This window comes from Astatotilapia calliptera, chromosome 2 (genome assembly GCF_964374335.1).
Source record: "Astatotilapia calliptera chromosome 2, fAstCal68.1, whole genome shotgun sequence".
In the NCBI taxonomy this organism is placed as follows: Eukaryota; Metazoa; Chordata; class Actinopteri; order Cichliformes; family Cichlidae; genus Astatotilapia; species Astatotilapia calliptera.
In genome coordinates, this window is record NC_137423.1 from 30,755,588 (window position 1) to 30,777,995 (window position 22,408).

The 22,408-nt window shown below is 42.3% G+C and overlaps 3 protein-coding genes across 25 annotated transcripts in view; all 3 read left to right on the forward strand.

The window, feature by feature from the left end:
* LOC113036849 (protocadherin gamma-C5-like) overlaps positions 1-22,408 on the forward strand; it is a 271,126-nt gene that overhangs the window by 111,512 nt on the left and 137,206 nt on the right. For 2 of the 23 annotated variants that reach the window (XM_080288455.1, XM_080288527.1), the window contains exon 1: positions 7,053-10,441. The exons of 17 other annotated variants lie outside the window; for them this stretch is intronic. In XM_080288455.1, the coding sequence (XP_080144581.1) occupies positions 8,027-10,441 (2,415 nt within the window). In that variant the 5' untranslated portion in view covers positions 7,053-8,026. 4 more of the 23 variants (XM_026193487.2, XM_080288495.1, XM_080288529.1 and 1 more) reach the window with 4 other exon arrangements.
* Positions 1,042-4,401, forward strand: LOC145419355 (protocadherin gamma-A7-like). Its single transcript, XM_080288871.1, has 3 exons — positions 1,042-1,425; positions 1,874-1,880; positions 2,720-4,401. The coding sequence occupies exons 1-3, from the start codon at positions 1,042-1,044 to the stop codon at positions 3,496-3,498; spliced, it is 1,170 nt and encodes a 389-aa protein (XP_080144997.1). The 3' UTR covers positions 3,499-4,401.
* On the forward strand, positions 17,089-19,540 carry LOC145419336 (protocadherin gamma-A8-like). The gene has a single exon (XM_026193759.2). It carries the CDS (start codon positions 17,473-17,475, stop codon positions 19,327-19,329), a length of 1,857 nt encoding a protein of 618 aa, XP_026049544.2. The 5' UTR covers positions 17,089-17,472; the 3' UTR covers positions 19,330-19,540.

The following is a 22,408-nucleotide window of genomic DNA, read 5'->3' on the forward strand; positions in this document are numbered from 1 at the left end:
TTGTGTTCTTCTTTCCTGTCCGAGTCCCGGTATTCTTGGTCTGGACTCTGCCGTTTAAAAATTCTGTTGAAACTGCGGTTTCTGTTAGGTCGTTCGTTTCAAATTCTCTTAGCATTTTGTAGTTGTTGTTGTTTTTATCTATCTATATTCCTACTTGAAAAAGGTCTTCATTAAGCAGAATGTTGACAATATGAGAAATTAAATATTACCCCCCACAGTCAGTGATATGTTTTGGCGGTTTACGTTTCTCGTATTTAGTTAGTTCGCATTCATGTTTTTCCGACCCTGTCCTACTTTTTATGAAATATGCGAAATGTTAAGTGTGTAGCTGTAGCAGTACATCCATACCTGAACACAGTGACGTATTTCCTGAATCAACTTATGTGAGGTGACTTATTCGAGATGGTTGGAACACTAGTACCAATATTACTTGCATTTGTAATTAAAACATCGTCTTTATGTGAGTTTTCACCGTCAGCTGGCTTTGCCAACCTTAAATGTCGTGCCTTTTAGCTTTACAGCTCTTTTTACTGTTGTACTTTTGTGTTTTCATGGAGTGTGTTCTGTTTTGACAATGCATATTCAAATGTAATTCATATAGTATTTTAATATACATTTTTGGGAACCTTTGTTATAATTATTATTATTAGAAGTAGTAGTAGTAGTAGTAGCGGAAGTATTTTTTCTGAACACCTGTTGTAGCAGAACATTTTGGACATATTTGTATTTTTTTGATTGCACTAAATGTCTCATGACATTGCCAAAGAAAGAAAGAAAGCGCACGGTGTTACTGATTGTGGACTCTAAGGGACGCTGTTGGTCAATATAACATTTTTTTCTAAAACACTATGACACAATCTCCTCCCTTACCGCCGTTGCTCGTCAAGAAAAGCCGATAGTAGTCATTATATGGGCTCACAATCGAAGAAAACGCACATCTCATTCTTTATATCTAAAAGATAGAATACAGTAGTTTATCATTGGTGATATATTAACTTTAGAACCCAGAATAAGTGAAGCGATTTACAATTTCCTTTAACTATGGATTGTGGATTAAAAGGATACACCCGGTGTATAAAATGGCGCTTTGGCTGTGGACGCAATTGGCATTTCTTCTTGCTCATTTTTTGTCTGATTCATATGGTCACTGGACATATTCGATACTCTATCCCAGAGGAGATGAAGAAAGGCTCACTCATCGGTAATGTAGCACAGGACCTCGGCTTGAATCTCAAAAGGCTCCGTTTGGGTCGGGCCCGTATCGTGACCGGCGACAGCATCCAGTACACCGAGCTGCAGACAGACAAAGGGATTTTAGTCGTCAAAGAGAGAATAGACCGAGAGCAGCTGTGTGGAGACACAACCCCGTGCAGTTTCAGCTTTGAAGTGATTTTAGAAAATCCTATGGAGCTACATCAAATCACAGTTGAAATAACGGATATAAACGACCATTCGCCAACCTTCAAACGAAAGAGCATCAATTTCGAAATCAGCGAATCAGCCAGTGCTGGAGCTCGATTTTCTTTAGCCAGTGCAGAAGATCCAGACGTGGGTGTTAACGGACTTAGAGAATATTTTCTGACCGACAATGACAATTTTATTCTTAAACAAAACTCGAATGCAGACGGGAAGAAATACGCAGAGATGGTGCTTCAGAAGCCGCTGGACAGGGAGACAAATCCTAATCTGTCTCTAAAGCTAATAGCTGTAGATGGTGGGACTCCGCAGAGATCTGGTACAGTAAATATCGATATAACTGTTCTCGATGCAAATGATAATGCTCCAGTATTCAATCAATCTGTATATAAAGCCACAGTCATGGAAAATTCTCCCCGAGATACTTACGTTACCACTGTTAATGCCAGTGACGCAGATTTTGGGTCAAATAGCATTGTGACTTATTATTTTTCAGATCTCAACAGTGGTCTCAGTGATGTGTTTATGATTGACGAAAAAAATGGTATAATTTCAATAACAGGCTTTATTGATTATGAAAAAGACAAAAAGTACGAACTTCGAATCGACGCCAGAGATCAGGGAGGTTTAACAGACTCAAGCAAAGTGATAATTGAAGTAACTGATGTTAATGATAACGCTCCTATCATAAGTGTTATGTCATTCACTAGTCCCGTGTCCGAGGACTCTCCTCCTGGTACCACTATTGGCATCATAAATGTAAAAGATCTGGACTCGGGTGATAACGGACAAGTAAACTGTAGAATAGAACAAAACGCGCCTTTCAAAATTAAATCTAATTTAAGAAATTACTATACGTTGGTAACAGATACTGTATTAGATCGTGAAAGCGTTTCAGAATATAACATCACAGTTGTTGCGACAGATGCAGGAATACCTCCTCTTTCAACAAAAAGAACCTTTCATTTAAAGGTCTCTGACGTGAACGATAACTCTCCAGTATTTTCTCAAAGTGTTTACAATACGTTTATCATAGAGAATAACTCTCCGGGCATTTCTGTTCTCACTCTCGGGGCTAAAGATCCCGATGAAAACCAAAACGCCCGGATATCTTATATACTGGAGAGCACTAATATTGGTGGAACTCCAGTTTCTGAATATGTTTCAGTAAATGCAGAAAGCGGAGTCGTGCACGCAGTGCGCTCCTTTGATTATGAACAAATCAAACAGCTGGTTTTTGTTGTGAAGGCGCAGGATGGAGGCTCTCCTCCTCTCAGTAACAATGTGACTGTGAAACTGATAGTTCAGGACCAGAACGACAACCCCCCTCAGGTTCTGTACCCAGTCCAGACTGGTGGCTCTCTGGTGGCTGAAATGGTTCCTCGTTCAGCAGATGTGGGCTATCTAGTGACTAAAGTGGTGGCTGTTGATGTGGACTCTGGACAGAATGCCTGGCTCTCCTATAAACTGCAGAAAGCCACAGACAGGGCGCTGTTTGAAGTGGGCTTACAGAATGGAGAAATCAGAACTATCCGCCAAGTCACTGATAAAGATGCTGTCAAACAAAGACTGACTGTTATAGTGGAGGACAACGGGCAGCCCTCTCGTTCAGCTACAGTCATTGTTAACGTGGCGGTGGCGGACAGCTTCCCTGAAGTGCTGTCGGAGTTCACTGAGTTGACCCACGACAAGGAGTACAATGACAATCTGACTTTTTACTTAGTCTTGGCTCTGGCTGTAGTTTCTTTCCTCTTCATCACGTGTTTAGTGGTTATTATATCAGTCAAAATCTACAGGTGGAGACAGTCTCGCATCCTGTATCACTCCAACCTGCCTGTCATTCCATATTATCCACCACGTTACTCGGACACTTTGGGGACAGGGACTCTGCCACATGTGTACAATTACGAGGTGTGCAGGACGACTGACTCCAGAAAGAGTGACTGTAAGTTCGGCAGAGCTGGTAGTCAGAACGTGCTGATAATGGACCCCAGTTCTACAGGAACGATGCAGCGGATACAGAGTGAAAAGAGCATCCTGGATGAACCAGACTCTCCTCTAGAGGTTAGTTTTTCCGTATAACGTATATGTTTTTTTTCAAAAATATATACTATTTTCCCTATATTGCAGTATCAAATAACTTCCAGCACCATGGACAGCGCCTATGTTTTCGTAATGTACCCACGATTATAATTTCCCTATCACATCCTCCGAAGTAATCACTCGCCTGGTCGTATGTTTCTTTCAATTATATGGATAAATCCATGGTCAGTTTTTTCGTTCATACCCCCAGACAGAGTTGGTCCGCATTCCTTTTTTTTTCCTTTTATCATTATCACTGTTATTATTTGTTGTCCAGGCTGTGTTGGTGTTCTTGACACGGAAATGAGCAGTTCTACAAACGTTTGCTATCACAAAATATTAGTCTAAAGCAGAACCCAGTCATATACTCATATCTTAATAATTTCCTTCTTTTTTTAATTTTACGTATTTCCAAATGCTTCATCTCATTTCATACGAAAGTTCTCATCAGACCTTACAACAACCGAATTAGTCAATCATCTTATGTATGTGATTTCATTGCACCGGTGCATAATTGTATATTTCCCTTAAAAGTAGCTTTTTCTTATGAATCAGGTAATATTTTTATTTTATTTAAATAATGAGCGGCACAGTTTTTTGAGCAGATGTTTGATTAAAAAAAACATTTTCAATTGAATCTGGATAGATTTTAATTCCCTTTCTGTGAAATGCGTTAAAACATTGATGCTGAAGTTAAAGTATTTCAGTCAGTCGATAGTATTGTCTTTTTCAACTCGTTTCATATTAATCTCCATACTAGATAAAATGCATTCATTTCCGGTTTAACAATTGTTATTTTTAGTTTTATTCAAGCCTCATGAGATTTTTCACATTTTCGACTCTAAGCGACGCTGTTGGCCAGTAAGATGATTTTTTTTTTTTTTTTTTTTTTTGCGTTACGTTCTCATTCAGTCCATCCTCTCGGTGATCATGACGTGAGGAAGGCTCTCCGTGTGTTGTCCAGTGCGGATTCACAGACTTTCATTTGAAGCATTTACAGCTTGAGGACAGTTGTAAATGTAACGCCGGCGCTTATATATTGGGACGTTTTCTACTACATACAAAGGAAAAAGCTTCCATCCTTTGATTATTTCCATCGGAGTGATGGCGACATTAAGATCTCTGACCTGCATTTCTTCAGAATGCCGATTATTTTATGAACTGCGACGTCGCATAAAACTCCTTCTGTTGCTGCTTCTTGCGGTTAACATGGTAGGTGGTCAAATTCGGTATTCTATACCCGAGGAGATGAAGAAAGGCTCTGCTATCGGTAATGTGGCGCAGGATCTTGGCTTGGATCTGAAAAGGCTCCGCTCAGGGCGGGCCCGTATCGTGACCGGAGAAAACGTTCACTACACCGAGCTGCAGACAGACAAAGGGATTCTGGTCGTGAATGAGAGAATAGACCGAGAGCAGCTTTGTGGGGACGTAACGCCGTGTAGTTTCAGCTTTGAACTGATATTAGAAAACCCGATGGAACTGCACCCCATAACAATAGAAGTCTTAGATGTTAATGATCATTCTCCGATATTCAAGAAAGCAAATATTATGCTAGACATTAGCGAGTCCGCAAATCTCGGTGCCCGATTTGTGTTAGATAGTGCAGAGGATCCTGATGTTGGAGTAAATGGACTTCAAAATTATGTTTTAACCTCGAACGACAACTTTGTTTTAAAACAGCATGTGAATCCAGACGGGAGTAAATATGCAGAGATGGTGCTTCAGAGGCAGTTGGACCGAGAGAAGGTACCACATCTATCTTTGGAGCTTATAGCAATCGATGGTGGAAATCCTCAGAGATCTGGCACCGTAAATATAGACATTAATGTTTTAGATGTAAATGACAACGCTCCCGTTTTCAAACAGTCTGTTTATAAGGCGACGGTGATAGAAAATGCAGCAAAAGGTACTAATATTGTCACGGTGAATGCTACAGACGCAGATAGTGGATCAAATGGTTATGTCACATATTCAATTTCAAACGTGAAGAGCAATATAGCTGATTTATTGTCCATAGATCAGTTCTCTGGTTCGCTGTTTGTCTCAGGCCTCATAGATTTCGAAAAGGATAAAAAATATGAACTCAGGATAGATGCAAAAGATCAGGGTGGACTAACAGATTCAAGCAAAGTGATAATTGAAGTAACTGATGTTAATGATAACGACCCTATCATAAGCATTATGTCATTCACTAGTCCCGTGTCCGAGGACTCTCCTCCTGGTACCACTATTGGCATCATAAATGTAAAAGATCTGGACTCGGGTGATAACGGACAAGTAAACTGTAGAATAGAACAAAACGCGCCTTTCAAAATTAAATCTAATTTAAGAAATTACTATACGTTGGTAACAGATACTGTATTAGATCGTGAAAGCGTTTCAGAATATAACATCACAGTTGTTGCGACAGATGCAGGAATACCTCCTCTTTCAACAAAAAGAACCTTTCATTTAAAGGTCTCTGACGTGAACGATAACTCTCCAGTATTTTCTCAAAGTGTTTATAGTGCGTTTATTACAGAAAATAACTCACCCGGCGTTTCTCTTCTTACTGTGGGAGCAAAAGATCCCGATGAAAACCAAAACGCCCGGATATCTTATATACTGGAGAACACTAATATTGGTGGAACTCCAGTTTCTGAATATGTTTCAGTAAATGCAGAAAGCGGAGTCGTGCACGCAGTGCGCTCCTTTGATTATGAACAAATCAAACAGCTGTTTTTTGTTGTGAAAGCGCAGGATGGAGGCTCTCCTCCACTCAGTAACAATGTGACTGTGAAACTGATAGTTCAGGACCAGAACGACAACCCCCCTCAGGTTCTGTACCCAGTCCAGACTGGTGGCTCTCTGGTGGCTGAAATGGTGCCTCGTTCAGCAGATGTGGGCTATCTGGTGACTAAAGTGGTGGCTGTTGATGTGGACTCTGGACAGAATGCCTGGCTCTCCTATAAACTGCAGAAAGCCACAGACAGGGCGCTGTTTGAAGTGGGCTTACAGAATGGAGAAATCAGAACTATCCGCCAAGTCACTGATAAAGATGCTGTCAAGCAAAGACTGACTGTTATAGTGGAGGACAACGGGCAGCCCTCTCGTTCAGCTACAGTCGTTGTTAACGTGGTGGTGGCGGACAGCTTCCCTGAAGTGCTGTCGGAGTTCACTGAGTTGACGCACGACAAGGAGTACAATGACAACCTGACTTTTTACTTAGTCTTGGCTCTGGCTGTAGTTTCCTTCCTCTTCATCACGTGTTTAGTGGTTATTCTATCAGTCAAAATCTACAGGTGGAGACAGTCTCGCATCCTGTATCACTCCAACCTGCCTGTCATTCCATATTATCCACCACGTTACTCAGACACTTTGGGGACAGGGACTCTTCCACATGTGTACAATTATGAGGTGTGCAGGACGACTGACTCCAGAAAGAGTGACATGAAATACATGCAACCGATGAGTCAAAGTTTAGTGAGTGTGGATGGATGTGGAGACGTTGTACCGCAAGTGGATAAGCAACGGTCAGGCAACTTTTCCCAAATGTCTACTTTGGTGAGTGATACTTCAATCAAGTAATCTCTGGCCCTCTCTCTCTCTCTCTCTCTCTCTCGCTCCCGCTCTGTCTTATCCTCTTCTTATTTAACCCCCCCCCCCCCCTCCCCCGCTTCTTTTTTTAAATTTTGCTCCTGAACGTCACATTCCTTTACTGTCTTTCACTCGCCTTTAGTGTTGCTGTCCCTTGTGCTGAAACGGTCGGTGGTCAGTTTTGAAATTTGTTTCGAAAGGGGAGCATTTAAAAATACATAAAGTTTTGCAACTTTAATACTCTATGAAATAAAATAATAAACTTCATATCTTTATTACAATCAACTGTGGTACAATAAGAAATGAGGCAACACTTCAACTTTCGTTATAAAATGAAAAAAATATAAAAAAAATAATATCTGACGCTCAGTAGAAAACAGAAATAGCACAGCTCACTTCCTGTGCTGAACACAGCTACCATTAAATAGAAGTGATTACATATTTAGTTCCATTTAGTTTTAGTCATTTAAATTTCTTATGACATATCAGCAGTGATCTAAAAAATATAGCTGAACTGAAATAAAAAAAGACTTGCAAAATGATTCTGTGGCGCACAATATTGTTAATGTAAGAGCACAGGCTTTATTGATATTGCTAAATAATACGGGGTGTATTATTCTTTTTCAATTTACAAATGGATCTAAACTTGCCTTCACTGTTGGATACAACGATTACATGTGTCCTGATCATGTTTATAACACAGACATTACCGTAAATGGGCTCTAAGTGCCGCTGTTGATACATCACTGACTTTCCGTCCAAATCGGTGATACAGCGGTCCTCCCCTACTCAGTGTTTCTCTGCTTGAACGACGCTGCTCTAATCCGTTACGGTAGGGTGTAGAATTCCTGCTGGAATATCCTTGCCTGAAATATGGAAATGTGATTTTTTTTTTTTAAAAATACATCTGTTTGAAAATAAGAAGAGTCACTGTTACTGCACCGTTTTATTTATGATGGCCTCTATGTGGATAATGGCTGACAGAGGCCGACGGCAAGCGCTGGTGTTGATTCTTTGTCTCATCGAGCTGCGCGCAGTGGCTGGTCAGGCTCGGTATTCCATCCCGGAGGAGCAGGCCGAAGGATCGTTTGTCGGAAACATTGCGAGAGATATAGGCTTGGATGTTGCGAGGCTGATTTCAGGTAAAGCTCGTATTATTACAAAAGGAGGCCGACAGTATGTGGATTTAAACAAAGACAAAGGCATCCTTGTTATTAAAGAGAGAATCGACCGGGAGGAACTGTGTGGAAAGACGACGCCCTGTAGCTTCAGCTTCGAGGTGATTTTAGAAAATCCTATCCAGCTTTATCGTGTGACAGTGGAGGTGACAGATATAAATGATAACAGTCCGTTGTTCCCAAAAGACGAAATTAGCTTGAAAATTGCTGAAAGTGTAGCATCAGGGACCCGCTTCTCATTGGAGAGTGCAGATGACGCTGATGTTGCTAACAATGATATTCAAAAATACACACTTAAACCCTCTGATCATTTTAAGCTAGAAGTACAAAACCAGCCGGATGGAGTAGGATTTGTTGAAATGGTTTTACAAAACCCGTTAGACCGAGAGAAAGAGGAAACTCACAGTCTTGTGCTGATTGCTTCAGATGGCGGGGATCCACGGAGATCAGGGACAGTGCATATTCATATTACCGTGCTGGATGCTAACGACAACGCACCTGTATGCAGCCAGGCTGTTTATAAAGCAGAAGTCAAAGAGAATTCTCCTGAAGGAACCGTGATAACCACTGTCAGTGCAAATGACCCGGATAAAGGAGTAAACGGACAGGTAACATATTCTATAGCTCATGTCGCCAAAGAAACGAAACAACTTTTTGAAGTAAATGTTCAAACTGGAGAGATTAAAGTCGCAGGTAAACTCGACTTTGAAAAATCTAAGACTTATCAACTGAACGTGCAGGCTAGTGACCACGGAGGTTATTCAGATACATGTAAAGTCATCATTCAAATAACTGACGAAAATGACAACGTCCCTACAATACAGCTCATGTCATTTTCGAACTCGATATCTGAGGATTCTCCTCCAGGTACAACGATAGCTGTTCTTAACGTGGATGACGAAGACTCTGATGGTAACGGTGCTGTCAAGTGCTCCATTAACTCTGATGTACCTTTTAAAATCGAGTCTTCACTAACGGGATACTACACCATAGTAACTGAAGACTTTTTAGACAGAGAGAGTATCCCTGAGTATAATCTCACCATAACTGTGTCTGATCAGGGTTCCCCGCCTCTGTCAAGCAGTAAGAACATCAACGTAAAAGTATCTGATGTCAATGACAGTCCACCCAAATTTGATCATTCAGAATACACTAAAACTGTCGCAGAGAACAACTCTCCTGGACTTTCTGTGTTTACCGTGAGTGCTAATGATGCAGACTGGGGCCAAAATGCCAGAGTTTCTTACTTTTTGCAGGAGAGGGACATTAATGGGCTGGCTGTGTCTTCGCTGGTTTCAGTAAATTCAGATACCGGTGTTATTCATGCAGTGAGATCGTTTGATTACGAGCAGATCAAGTGGTTTGAATTTAATGTAACTGCACGTGATGCTGGATCCCCTCCTCTGAGTTCAGTGGCTACAGTTAAAATAATAGTTCAGGACCAGAACGACAACGCTCCTCAGGTTTTGTACCCAGTCCAGACTGGTGGCTCTCTGGTGGCTGAAATGGTGCCTCGTTCAGCAGATGTGGGCTATCTGGTGACTAAAGTGGTGGCTGTTGATGTGGACTCTGGACAGAATGCCTGGCTCTCTTATAAACTGCAGAAAGCCACAGACAGGGCGCTGTTTGAAGTGGGCTTACAGAATGGAGAAATCAGAACTATCCGCCAAGTCACTGATAAAGATGCTGTCAAACAAAGACTGACTGTTATAGTGGAGGACAACGGGCAGCCCTCTCGTTCTGCTACAGTCATTGTTAACGTGGTGGTGGCGGACAGCTTCCCCGAGGCGCTGTCGGAGTTCACTGATTTGACCCACGACAAGGAGTACAATGACAACCTGACTTTTTACTTAGTCTTGGCTCTGGCTGTAGTTTCCTTCCTCTTCATCACGTGTTTAGTGGTTATTATATCAGTCAAAATCTACAGGTGGAGACAGTCTCGCATCCTGTATCACTCCAGCCTGCCTATCATTCCATATTATCCACCACGTTACTCAGACACTTTGGGGTCAGCGACTCTTCCCCATGTGTACAATTACGAGGTGTGCAGGACGACTGACTCCAGAAAGAGTGACATGAAATACATGCAACCGATGAGTCAAAGTTTAGTGAGTGTGGATGGAGCTGGAGACGATGTACCACAAGTGGATAAGCAACTGTCAGCCAACTGTTCCCAGATGTCTACTCTGGTGAGTGATAATCTAGTCTTTCATGTTCCATTTTCTCATGCTCAGCACGCACGTTTAAATGTTAGTGAAGGTTTTTAAAAATCGGCTTAGTGTAGCTGTCTGTGGTCCTGATTTTTTTGGTTGACGCATTTTAAGTAATTTTTCAGTACTTAAAATCTTCATTCTCCCTATGTGTAGCTACTAAAGCTGGTAGGTCTAAATGCCCCACCAGAAATTTCTTTCTCATACAAGGAGGAGGGGAGCAAGTGAATCAGCGTTCAGGGCACCGAGACTGAGCAGGTCTTAATCACAGCATTTATTCCAGAGAAGGAAGGAAAGACGGAATTAACAAAACATTTTTAAAAGACACTTGTGCAATAAAAACGTTCTCTGTATGTTAAAATCCCTGCTGACAGGAATAAATATACACTATTCAAGACATAATACAATACGATGTTTCTCATACACTAAAATTCCCCCCACAGTTCCGTGATACCACTGTCCGGCCACGCTCAGACAAGTGTTCCTTGTATTTAGAACCAGGAGAGGATTTCCTTTTCCGAAATAGAGATCACGACAGCCAGAAAGCCAAGGAGCAACTTCATATCTCGGCCCTGTCTCTCTCTGACGGGTGCGTCGCCTCACAGCCCAGCCGCACTCCACACTTGGGGCTCCCGATTACTGCAAACGTGGCCGCCCTCGTAGCAACACCATGAAGCAGGCAGACACTGGCCAGCAACGTTGTCGGCACGGCCGCTGCGACCCTCCTCTGACAGCGCTGCACCCGGCGCACAACAGTGGGGAAAGCGATACTCACATATGCTGTCGATTGGACGCGTCGTCTCCCACTGTCGCCCTTGTTGCTGTTGGGATTTGGTCGCCGCGTTACGCTGGCCGGTCCGTCTCCGAATGACCCGTCGCAACCCACGATCAGGCAGCAGGTCCGTCTTTTACCACGCTGGCTTTCACGCGTTCCTTTCTCCTGTCTCTGCGCCCACCCTCTCCTCTAACAAGTCCGTTTGGTGGCTAATTGGCCACCTCAGGGTACGCCAACACCTCAAAAGGTGCCTGCTATTGTCCGCCCAGTCCACAGTGGATTAAAACATGCAATATAAATATCAGGGTAAAACCATGCAAATAAAATCAGTACTGTACGCACTCATACACACTAAGAGCAAGACAACACAAACGATAAAACAAACACAACTTTCCACTGTGTGACATATGTTGGGATATTGTTTTTATTTGTACCACTATTTAATTTTTATTTAGTAATGCATGTTACGTGAGGCTGGTCTAAGTTTAAAGTCATTTTACTTCCATGTCCGTAGTACAATTTCTGACACTTCAAAGCTCCACTCTCTGTGTATTCATAAAAAAACAAAACTGGCATTATGCTAACACAGGCCAGATAATTTTTTTTAATGAAGCTGACATTGTCCACAGTTTTTTATAATATATTTGATTGGGGTATTCATTAATATCATAATCAATTATGGGGCGATCGTGGCTCAAGAGTTAGCAGTTCGTCTTGTAATCGGAAGGTTGCTGGTTCGAGCCCCGGCTCGGACAGTTTCGGTCTTGTGTCCTTGGGCAAGACACTTCGCCTACTGGTGATGGCCAGAGGGGCCGATGGCGCGATATGGCAGTCTCGCTTCTGTCAGTGTGCCCCAGGGCAGCTGTGGCTACAACTGTAGCTGCCTCCACCAGTGAGAGAATGAGTAGTGGAATTGTAAAGCGCTTTGGGGGTCTCGAAAAGCGCTATATAAATGCAGTCCATTTTTATTATAATCAAATTGTGAAACGGTTCATAAATCATTAGCCATTCTTACTTTCTCAAATTGTGTTTCTGATTAACCTAATAACATACGGATCTCTTTAGCACGAGGTCATTTGTATTACAATATGAAAGCGAACAACATAGGCGATTGCAAAAGAAAAAGAAATGAAAATAATCGGGAATTCTGATAAATCAATGGAATATATAGGAAATTTGCTTTTCCTTCTTCTTTCCCCTTCCCCCCAAAGCATCTCTAACTTTATAGAAATAACTACTTTCTCCTCTTTTTTCGTGTTCGCACACTTTTTATTAATTGATTGTACAGATAATCTTCAGTATTTTTGTTATATCTACGGTGGTTATAACGAAATTAAGTTTCCATGGAATTTGAATGAAATGTTATATCACTGTCATCATATACTTAAGGTATTTATGTAAACATGCTCTGGTTATTGTATGCGCAATATATTGTTTTCTTTGCCTCTATATTTAGCTCATTAATTTTATTTAGTAACAAAAAATGCGTTTAGATCTAACCTTTTTCAGTAATTCTGCATTTCACTTACATTACCTTGTGTGGGCTCTGAGTGCCGCTGTTGATACGTCACTGAGTATTTGTTCAGACCCTTAATACAGCGGCCCTCCCCTTTGTATTCACTCAGTGTTATAATACTTGGAGCGAAGCTTCTCTGTTCCGTCACGGATTCAAGTGTAGAATCTCTCCTGAAGTCTACTTGCTGAAAATATATAAACGTGTTGAATTTTTGGATTACTAACATCACTTCGAAGTTAAAAAACAATCGCTGTGTCTGCACTTTTGGATTTATGATGGCCTCCATGTGGATAATGGCTGACAGAGGCCGACGGCAAGCGCTGGTGTTGATTCTTTGTCTCATCGAGCTGAGCGCAGTGGCTGGTCAGGCTCGGTATTCCATCCCGGAGGAGCAGGCCGAAGGATCGTTTGTCGGAAACATTGCGAGAGATTTAGACTTGGATGTTGCGAGGCTGATTTCAGGTAAAGCTCGTATTATTACAAAAGGAGGCCGACAGTATGTGGATTTAAACAAAGACAAAGGCATCCTTGTTATTAAAGAGAGAATCGACCGGGAGGAACTGTGTGGAAAGACGACGCCCTGTAGCTTCAGCTTCGAGGTGATTTTAGAAAATCCTATCCAGCTTTATCGTGTGACAGTGGAGGTGACAGATATAAATGATAACAGTCCGTTGTTCCCAAAAGACGAAATTATCTTGAAAATTGCTGAAAATGCTGCATTAGGCACTCGCTTCTCTCTCGAGAATGCAGATGACGCTGATGTTGCTAACAATGATATTCAAAAATACACACTTAAACCCTCTGATCATTTTAAACTAGAAGTGCAAAACCAGCCGGGTGGAGGCAGGTTTGTTGAAATGGTTTTACAAAACCCGTTAGACCGAGAGAAAGAGGAAACTCACAGTCTTGTGCTGATTGCTTCAGATGGCGGGGAGCCACGGAGATCAGGGACAGTGCGTATACATATTACTGTGCTGGATGCTAATGATAATTCGCCAGTGTGCAGCCAGGCTGTTTATAAAGCAGAAGTCAAAGAGAATTCTCCCGAAGGAACAGTGATAACCACTGTGAGTGCAAATGACCCGGATAAAGGGGTAAACGGACAGGTAACATATTCTATAGCTCATGTCGCCAAAGAAACGAAACAACTTTTTGAAGTAAATGTTCAAACTGGAGAGATTAAAGTCGCAGGTAAACTCGACTTTGAAAAATCTAAGACTTATCAACTGAACGTGCAGGGTAGTGACCACGGAGGTTTTTCAGATACATGTAAAGTTTTCATTCAAATAACTGACGAAAATGACAACGTCCCTACAATACAACTCATGTCATTTTCGAACTCGATATCTGAGGATTCTCCTCCAGGTACAACGATAGCTGTTCTTAACGTGGATGACGAAGACTCTGATGGTAACGGTGCTGTCAAGTGCTCCATTAACTCTGATGTACCTTTTAAAATCGAGTCTTCATTAACAGGATACTACACCATAGTAACTGAAGACTTTTTAGACAGAGAGAGTATCCCTGAGTATAATCTCACCATAACTGTGTCTGATCAGGGTTCCCCGCCTCTGTCAAGCAGTAAGAACATCAACGTAAAAGTATCTGATGTCAATGACAGTCCACCCAAATTTGATCATTCAGAATACGCTAAAACTGTCGCAGAGAACAACTCTCCTGGACTTTCTGTGTTTACCGTGAGTGCTAATGATGCAGACTGGGGCCAAAATGCCAGAGTTTCTTACTTTTTGCAGGAGAGGGACATTAATGGGCTGGCTGTGTCTTCGCTGGTTTCAGTAAATTCAGATACCGGTGTTATTCATGCAGTGAGATCGTTTGATTACGAGCAGATCAAGTGGTTTGAATTTAATGTAACTGCACGTGATGCTGGATCCCCTCCTCTGAGTTCAGTGGCTACAGTTAAAATAATAGTTCAGGACCAGAACGACAACCCCCCTCAGGTTTTGTACCCAGTCCAGACTGGTGGCTCTCTGGTGGCTGAAATGGTTCCTCGTTCAGCAGAAGTGGGCTATCTGGTGACTAAAGTGGTGGCTGTTGATGTGGACTCTGGACAGAATGCCTGGCTCTCCTATAAACTGCAGAAAGCCACAGACAGGGCGCTGTTTGAAGTGGGCTTACAGAATGGAGAAATCAGAACTATCCGCCAAGTCACTGATAAAGATGCCGTCAAACAAAGACTGACTGTTATAGTGGAGGACAACGGGCAGCCCTCTCGTTCAGCTACAGTCATTGTTAACGTGGCGGTGGCGGACAGCTTCCCTGAAGTGCTGTCGGAGTTCACTGATTTGACCCACGACAAGGAGTACAATGACAACCTGACTTTTTACTTAGTCTTGGCTCTGGCTGTAGTTTCCTTCCTCTTCATCACGTGTTTAGTGGTTATTATATCAGTCAAAATCTACAGGTGGAGACAGTCTCGCATCCTGTATCACTCCAACCTGCCTGTCATTCCATATTATCCACCACGTTACTCAGACACTTTGGGGACAAGGACTCTTCCCCATGTGTACAACTACGAGGTGTGCAGGACGACTGACTCCAGAAAAAGTGACATGAAATATATGCAACCGATGAGTCAAAGTTTAGTGAGTGTGGATGGAGCTGGAGACGATGTACCCCAAATAAACAAGCAACTGTCAGGCAACTGTTCTCAAATGTCTACTTTGGTGAGTCATTTTTTTAAACTATTAAGATCCTTTTTTTCCCTTGTGTGTGTGTGTGTGTGTGTGTGTGTGTGTTAGAGAGAGAGAGAGAGAGAGAGAGAGAGAGAGAGAGAGAGAGAGAGAGAATGTGTGGCGTTAAGGTTGAATCTTCCAGATGCGCGTTAGTGTCGCTGTCTGTGGTGCTGAAACGGTCAACTGACCCATTTTATTTCGACGCCTGTTTAAATGGCCCAGTTATTATAATATTTTCTTTCATTTAACCTCGCTTATTATTATCAACGGAAATAAAATAAATACTTTGTTAAAATGGCACTTTATTTACCCTTTGTTCTTTTTGGCAGTCATATTCATCCATATTATGATATTATTTAACAAATACTTCAACCATTAAAGGGTTTGTTGATGATTTTGCAACTTTTTTCAATGAAGTTTCTCTAATGTAATCAATAAGCCATATATTTCTGTGTTTTTGTAGCAGTAAGAAAGGAATCAAAATAGACCCTTTAAATAGAAAAGTTGTTAAAAGAGAGCTTGGGGCGGTCGTGGCTCAAGCGGTAGGAGTTCGCCTTGTAATCGGAAGGTTGCCGGTTCCAGCCCCGGCTCGGACAGTCTCGGTCGTTGTGTCCTTGGGCAAGACCCGTAGCCTCCTGGTGGTGGTCAGAGGGCCTGGTGGCGCCAGTGTCCGGCAGCCTCGCCTCTGTCAGTGCGCCCCAGGGTGGCTGTGGCTACAACGTAGCTTGCCATCACCAGTGTGTGAATGGGTGGATGACTGGATATGTAAAGCGCTTTGGGGTCCTTAGGGACTATTAAAAACGCTATATAAATACAGGCCATTTACCATTTTTACCATTTAACCTCACTTCCAGACTATCCGTAATCATTTAGACTGTTCTACTTTTTTGTCCATGTAACGTTCATGCTGTTTTATGTCATTTATTGAAGTGCTAATATTCAGTGTTGTAGTTTTTATTTTTTTTATTTTAAATAATGAATTGAGATGGTAAGAAAATTAAAGTTAAGTTAGATTTGGTAACATTGTCATCTCATACTGAAGACACTTTGTTTGAACAGGCCCTGAAGATTGTTTGAGAATCTAATGCTCCTTTTTCTTTCGAGCTCTTCTCTAATTATTCTTCACTTTGTCAATCAAATATTTCTGGAATATAAAAATATTTAAGCTTCCACAAGATACATTTCCGTGAATGAACTCTGAGTGCCGCTGTTGATGCGTCACTGAGTTTGTGTCAGACCCTTAATACAGCGGTCCTCCCTTTTATATTCACTCAGTGTTATAATACTAAGCGAGACGCTTCTCTGTTCCGTCACGGATTCAAGTGTAGAATCTCTCCGGGAGTCTCCTTGCTGAAAATACATAAATGTGTGGAGTTTTTAGATTAATAACATCACTTCGAAGTTAAAAAACAATCGCTGTGTCTGCACTGTTGGATTTATGATGGCCTCCATGTGGATAATGGCTGACAGAGGCCGACGGCAAGCGCTGGTGTTGATTCTTTGTCTCATCGAGCTGAGCGCAGTGGCTGGTCAGGCTCGGTATTCCATCCCGGAGGAGCAGGCCGAAGGATCGTTTGTCGGAAACATTGCGAGAGATTTAGGCTTGGATGTTGCGAGGCTGATTTCAGGTAAAGCTCGTATTATTACAAAAGGAGGCCGACAGTATGTGGATTTAAACAAAGACAAAGGCATCCTTGTTATTAAAGAGAGAATCGACCGGGAGGAACTGTGTGGAAAGACGACGCCCTGTAGCTTCAGCTTCGAGGTGATTTTAGAAAATCCTATCCAGCTTTATCGTGTGACAGTGGAGGTGACAGATATAAATGATAACAGTCCGTTGTTCCCAAAAGACGAAATCAACTTAAATATTGTTGAAAACGCTGCATTAGGGACTCGGTTTTCTCTGCTGAGTGCAGATGACTCCGATGTTGGCGTTAATGACATTCAAAAATACACACTTAAGCCCTCTGATCATTTTAAGCTAGAAGTGCAAAACCAGCCGGGTGGAGGCAGGTTTGTTGAAATGGTTTTACAAAACCCGTTAGACCGAGAGAAAGAGGAAACTCACAGTCTCGTGCTGATTGCTTCAGATGGCGGGGAGCCACGGAGATCAGGGACAGTGCGTATACATATTACTGTGCTGGATGCTAATGATAATTCGCCAGTGTGCAGCCAGGCTGTTTATAAAGCAGATATCAAAGAGAATTCTCCCGAAGGAACAGTGATAACCACTGTGAGTGCAAATGACCCGGATAAGGGCCACTACGGAGAGGTAACATACTCTATCCCTCCCGTTGCAAAAGAGACGAAACAGCTTTTTGAAGTAAATGTTCAAACTGGAGAGATTAAAGTCGCAGGTAAACTCGACTTTGAAAAATCTAAGACTTATCAACTGAACGTGCAGGCTAGTGACCACGGAGGTTTTTCAGATACATGTAAAGTTTTCATTCAAATAACTGACGAAAATGACAACGTCCCTACAATACAGCTCATGTCATTTTCGAACTCGATATCTGAGGATTCTCCTCCAGGTACAACGATAGCTGTTCTTAACGTGGATGACGAAGATTTTGATGGCAACGGTGCTGTCAAGTGCTCCATTAACTCTGACGTACCTTTTAAAATCGAGTCTTCACTAACGGGATACTACACCATAGTAACTGAAGACTATTTAGACAGAGAGAGTATCCCTGAGTATAATCTCACCATAACTGTGTCTGATCAGGGTTCCCCGCCTCTGTCAAGCAGTAAGAACATCAACGTAAAAGTATCTGATGTCAATGACAGTCCACCCAAATTTGATCATTCAGAATACGCTAAAACTGTCGCAGAGAACAACTCTCCTGGACTTTCTGTGTTTACCGTGAGTGCTAATGATGCAGACTGGGGCCAAAATGCCAGAGTTTCTTACTTTTTGCAGGAGAGGGACATTAATGGGCTGGCTGTGTCTTCGCTGGTTTCAGTAAATTCAGATACCGGTGTTATTCATGCAGTGAGATCGTTTGATTACGAGCAGATCAAGTGGTTTGAATTTAATGTAACTGCACGTGATGCTGGATCCCCTCCTCTGAGTTCAGTGGCTACAGTTAAAATAATAGTTCAGGACCAGAACGACAACGCTCCTCAGGTTTTGTACCCAGTCCAGACTGGTGGCTCTCTGGTGGCTGAAATGGTTCCTCGTTCAGCAGAAGTGGGCTATCTGGTGACTAAAGTGGTGGCTGTTGATGTGGACTCTGGACAGAATGCCTGGCTCTCCTATAAACTGCAGAAAGCCACAGACAGGGCGCTGTTTGAAGTGGGCTTACAGAATGGAGAAATCAGAACTATCCGCCAAGTCACTGATAAAGATGCTGTCAAACAAAGACTGACTGTTATAGTGGAGGACAACGGACAGCCTTCTCGTTCAGCTACAGTCATTGTTAACGTGGCGGTGGCGGACAGCTTCCCTGAGGTGCTGTCGGAGTTCACTGAGTTGACCCACGACAAGGAGTACAATGACAACCTGACTTTTTACTTGGTCCTGGCTCTGGCTGTAGTTTCCTTCCTCTTCATCACGTGTTTAGTGGTTATCATATCAGTCAAAATCTACAGGTGGAGACAGTCTCGCATCCTGTATCACTCCAACCTGCCTGTCATTCCATATTATCCACCACGTTACTCAGACACTTTGGGAACAGGGACTCTGCCACATGTGTACAATTACGAGGTGTGCAGGACGACTGACTCCAGAAAGAGTGACTGTAAGTTCGACAGAACTGGTAGTCAGAACGTGCTGATAATAGACCCCAGTTCTACAGGAACGATGCAGCGGATACAGAGTGAAAAGAGCATCCTGGATGAACCACACTCTCCTCTTGAGGTCAGTTTATTGATCCATTGATTTTATTAACGTTCAGTCAATTATATTGGAATAGTTTAATACTCTTTAGTTTGTTTTCTAATCAGTTTGACTTCAGTTACATAAGTCACTTTAAAAGTTGATTTCCTTAAAGTATGTACGTTGTTTCTTTAAGTTTTATTCATTTTGCTTGCGGCTACAAACCACTCTCAAGATGTCTACTGTAATCAGAGTATATGTTTGAGTTTATTTCTTTTACAGAGGACTCGAATTGTATTACTCATGACTGTGCTGCACTACTCTTTTCCTGTTTCTCACATGAAGTATTTAAGCATCATCTGTTGTTTTCATTTTAGTGTTAATTCACTCCTGAATTGTTACTTCCATACAAGTTTATTTCTCCTTCCTTGTTCACATCACTTGTTATTTTTACTTTGGACTCTAAGGGCCGCTGTTGGTCTTTACAGCACATTTAAAGCTTTACACCCTCTGTACTCTTCTAAATATACAGTAGAAGAGCAAGACAGTCGCTTATTTTCGACACTGATTTTAGGCGGATACATTCGGTCTCAAACTGTGGATTACAACTGCATAGAGAGAAGGACGATATCGACAGTTTAAAAGCCTTTTGTCGACATTCTTCTACGTGGACTTGGATTAATTGATTGAGAAATATGCATTCTTTCAGGATCGCTCGCACGGTTAAATGGCAAGTACGGGCCTTCATCCTTGTTGTTCTCATCGACGCGACAATTTGCCAAATCCGCTACTCTGTTCCAGAGGAAATGAGGAAGGGCTCGTTTGTGGGAAATGTGGCTGAAGATTTAGGTATCGACGCTAAAAGACTGAAATCAGGCGGTGCCCGAATTGTTATCAGTGACAGCAGTGAGTATATTAGGCTGGATGTAGACAAAGGAAATCTGGTCGTGGGAGAGAGAATAGATAGAGAGCAGCTTTGTGGACAGACATCGCCCTGCAGCTTGAATTTGGAAATGATTATGACAAATCCAATTCAACTGCATAGCGTTGTTGTGGAAGTACTGGATGTTAATGATAATGCCCCTGCGTTTCAGGAGAAGGAAATGCATTTAGAAATCCTGGAATCAGCTCTTCCAGGAACCGAAATATTGCAAGTGAGTGCAACAGACCCCGATGTTGGCATTAACGCTCTACACGGCTATACAATACACCCCAAAACACATTTTAATATAAAGGTCTCATCTAGCCCAAATGGTCATAAATATGCACAGCTTTATCTTTCTGAACCTTTAGATAGAGAGAAAGAAGGAAAGCTGCTCCTCACGCTAACTGCTGTGGACGGAGGTGAACCACAGCGTTCAGGCACCTTAAAAATACACGTAACTGTGCGAGATACAAACGACAATGCTCCCGTATTCATGCAATCAATTTTCAAGGCTTCTGTTAAAGAAAATGTCCCAAGAGGAACGTTAGTAGTGAGATTTAGCGCAACAGATGCAGATGAAGGGATAAATGGCCATGTTACTTATCATTTTAATCGAATGTCCGGTAATGTTGCCGAACTATTTCATCTGGACGAAAATACCGGCGATTTAACAGTAACTGGTATAATTGATTATGAAGAGAATAAATTATATGAGATTGGGGTACAGGCAAAAGATCAAGGTGGACAGAGCACATCAACAAATGTGATAATTGAGGTTATAGACGTCAATGACAATCCTCCTTTAATAACATTAACCTCGTTTTCTAATGCTATTGCTGAGGATTCACCTAGTGGGACTACCGTGGCTATCATAAACGTCAAAGATCTGGATTCAGGCAAAAATGGAAAAGTAGACTGCTCAGTAAACAGCAATATTCCGTTCGCAATTCATTCATCTCTAAAAAATTATTATACTCTGGTCACAAACGGTGTGCTCGACAGGGAGCGTAATCCTGTTTATAATATAACTTTCTCGGCAGTGGATGAAGGGAGCCCACCCCTCTCAACAAACAAGACAATAACACTTAGAATAGCAGACGTAAATGATAATGCCCCGATATTTGAACAGAGTTATTATGAAGCGTCTGTTATGGAGAATAACTCACCGGGATTGTCTGTGTTTTCCGTTAAAGCACGCGATTCCGACTCAGGACAGAACGCACGCGTGTCTTACCTGCTTATTGATACCGAGTTAAATGGTAGTCCTATATCTACTTACATATCAGTAAACGCAGAAAGCGGAGTTATACAGGCACTACGATCATTTGACTATGAACAAATTAAAACTATACACATTTATGTAAAAGGACAGGATGGTGGTTCCCCTCCTTTAAGCAGCAATACCACAGTTAGAATAAATATTGAAGACCAGAACGACAACCCTCCTCAGGTTCTGTACCCAGTCCAGACTGGTGGCTCTCTGGTGGCTGAAATGGTGCCTCGTTCAGCAGATGTGGGCTATCTGGTGACGAAAGTGGTGGCTGTTGATGTGGACTCTGGACAGAATGCCTGGCTCTCCTATAAACTGCAGAAAGCCACAGACAGGGCGCTGTTTGAAGTGGGCTTACAGAATGGAGAAATCAGAACTATCCGCCAAGTCACTGATAAAGATGCTGTCAAACAAAGACTGACTGTTATAGTGGAGGACAACGGGCAGCCCTCTCGTTCTGCGACAGTCATTGTTAACGTGGCGGTGGCGGACAGCTTCCCTGAAGTGCTATCCGAGTTCACTGATTTGACACACGACAAGGAGTACAATAACAACCTGACTTTTTACTTAGTCTTGGCTCTGGCTGTAGTTTCCTTCCTTTTCATCACGTGTTTAGTGGTTATTATATCAGTCAAAATCTACAGGTGGAGACAGTCTCGCATCCTGTATCACTCCAACCTGCCTGTCATTCCATATTATCCACCACGTTACTCAGACACTTTGGGCACAGGGACTCTGCCACATGTGTACAATTACGAGGTGTGCAGGACGACTGACTCCAGAAAGAGTGACTATAAGTTCGGCAGAGCTGGTAGTCAGAACGTGCTAATAATGGACCCCAGTTCTACAGGAACGATGCAGCGGATACAGAGTGAAAAGAGCATCCTGGATGAACCAGACTCTCCTCTAGAGGTGAGGACTTTGACATAATTAAGTTTATGCCTACA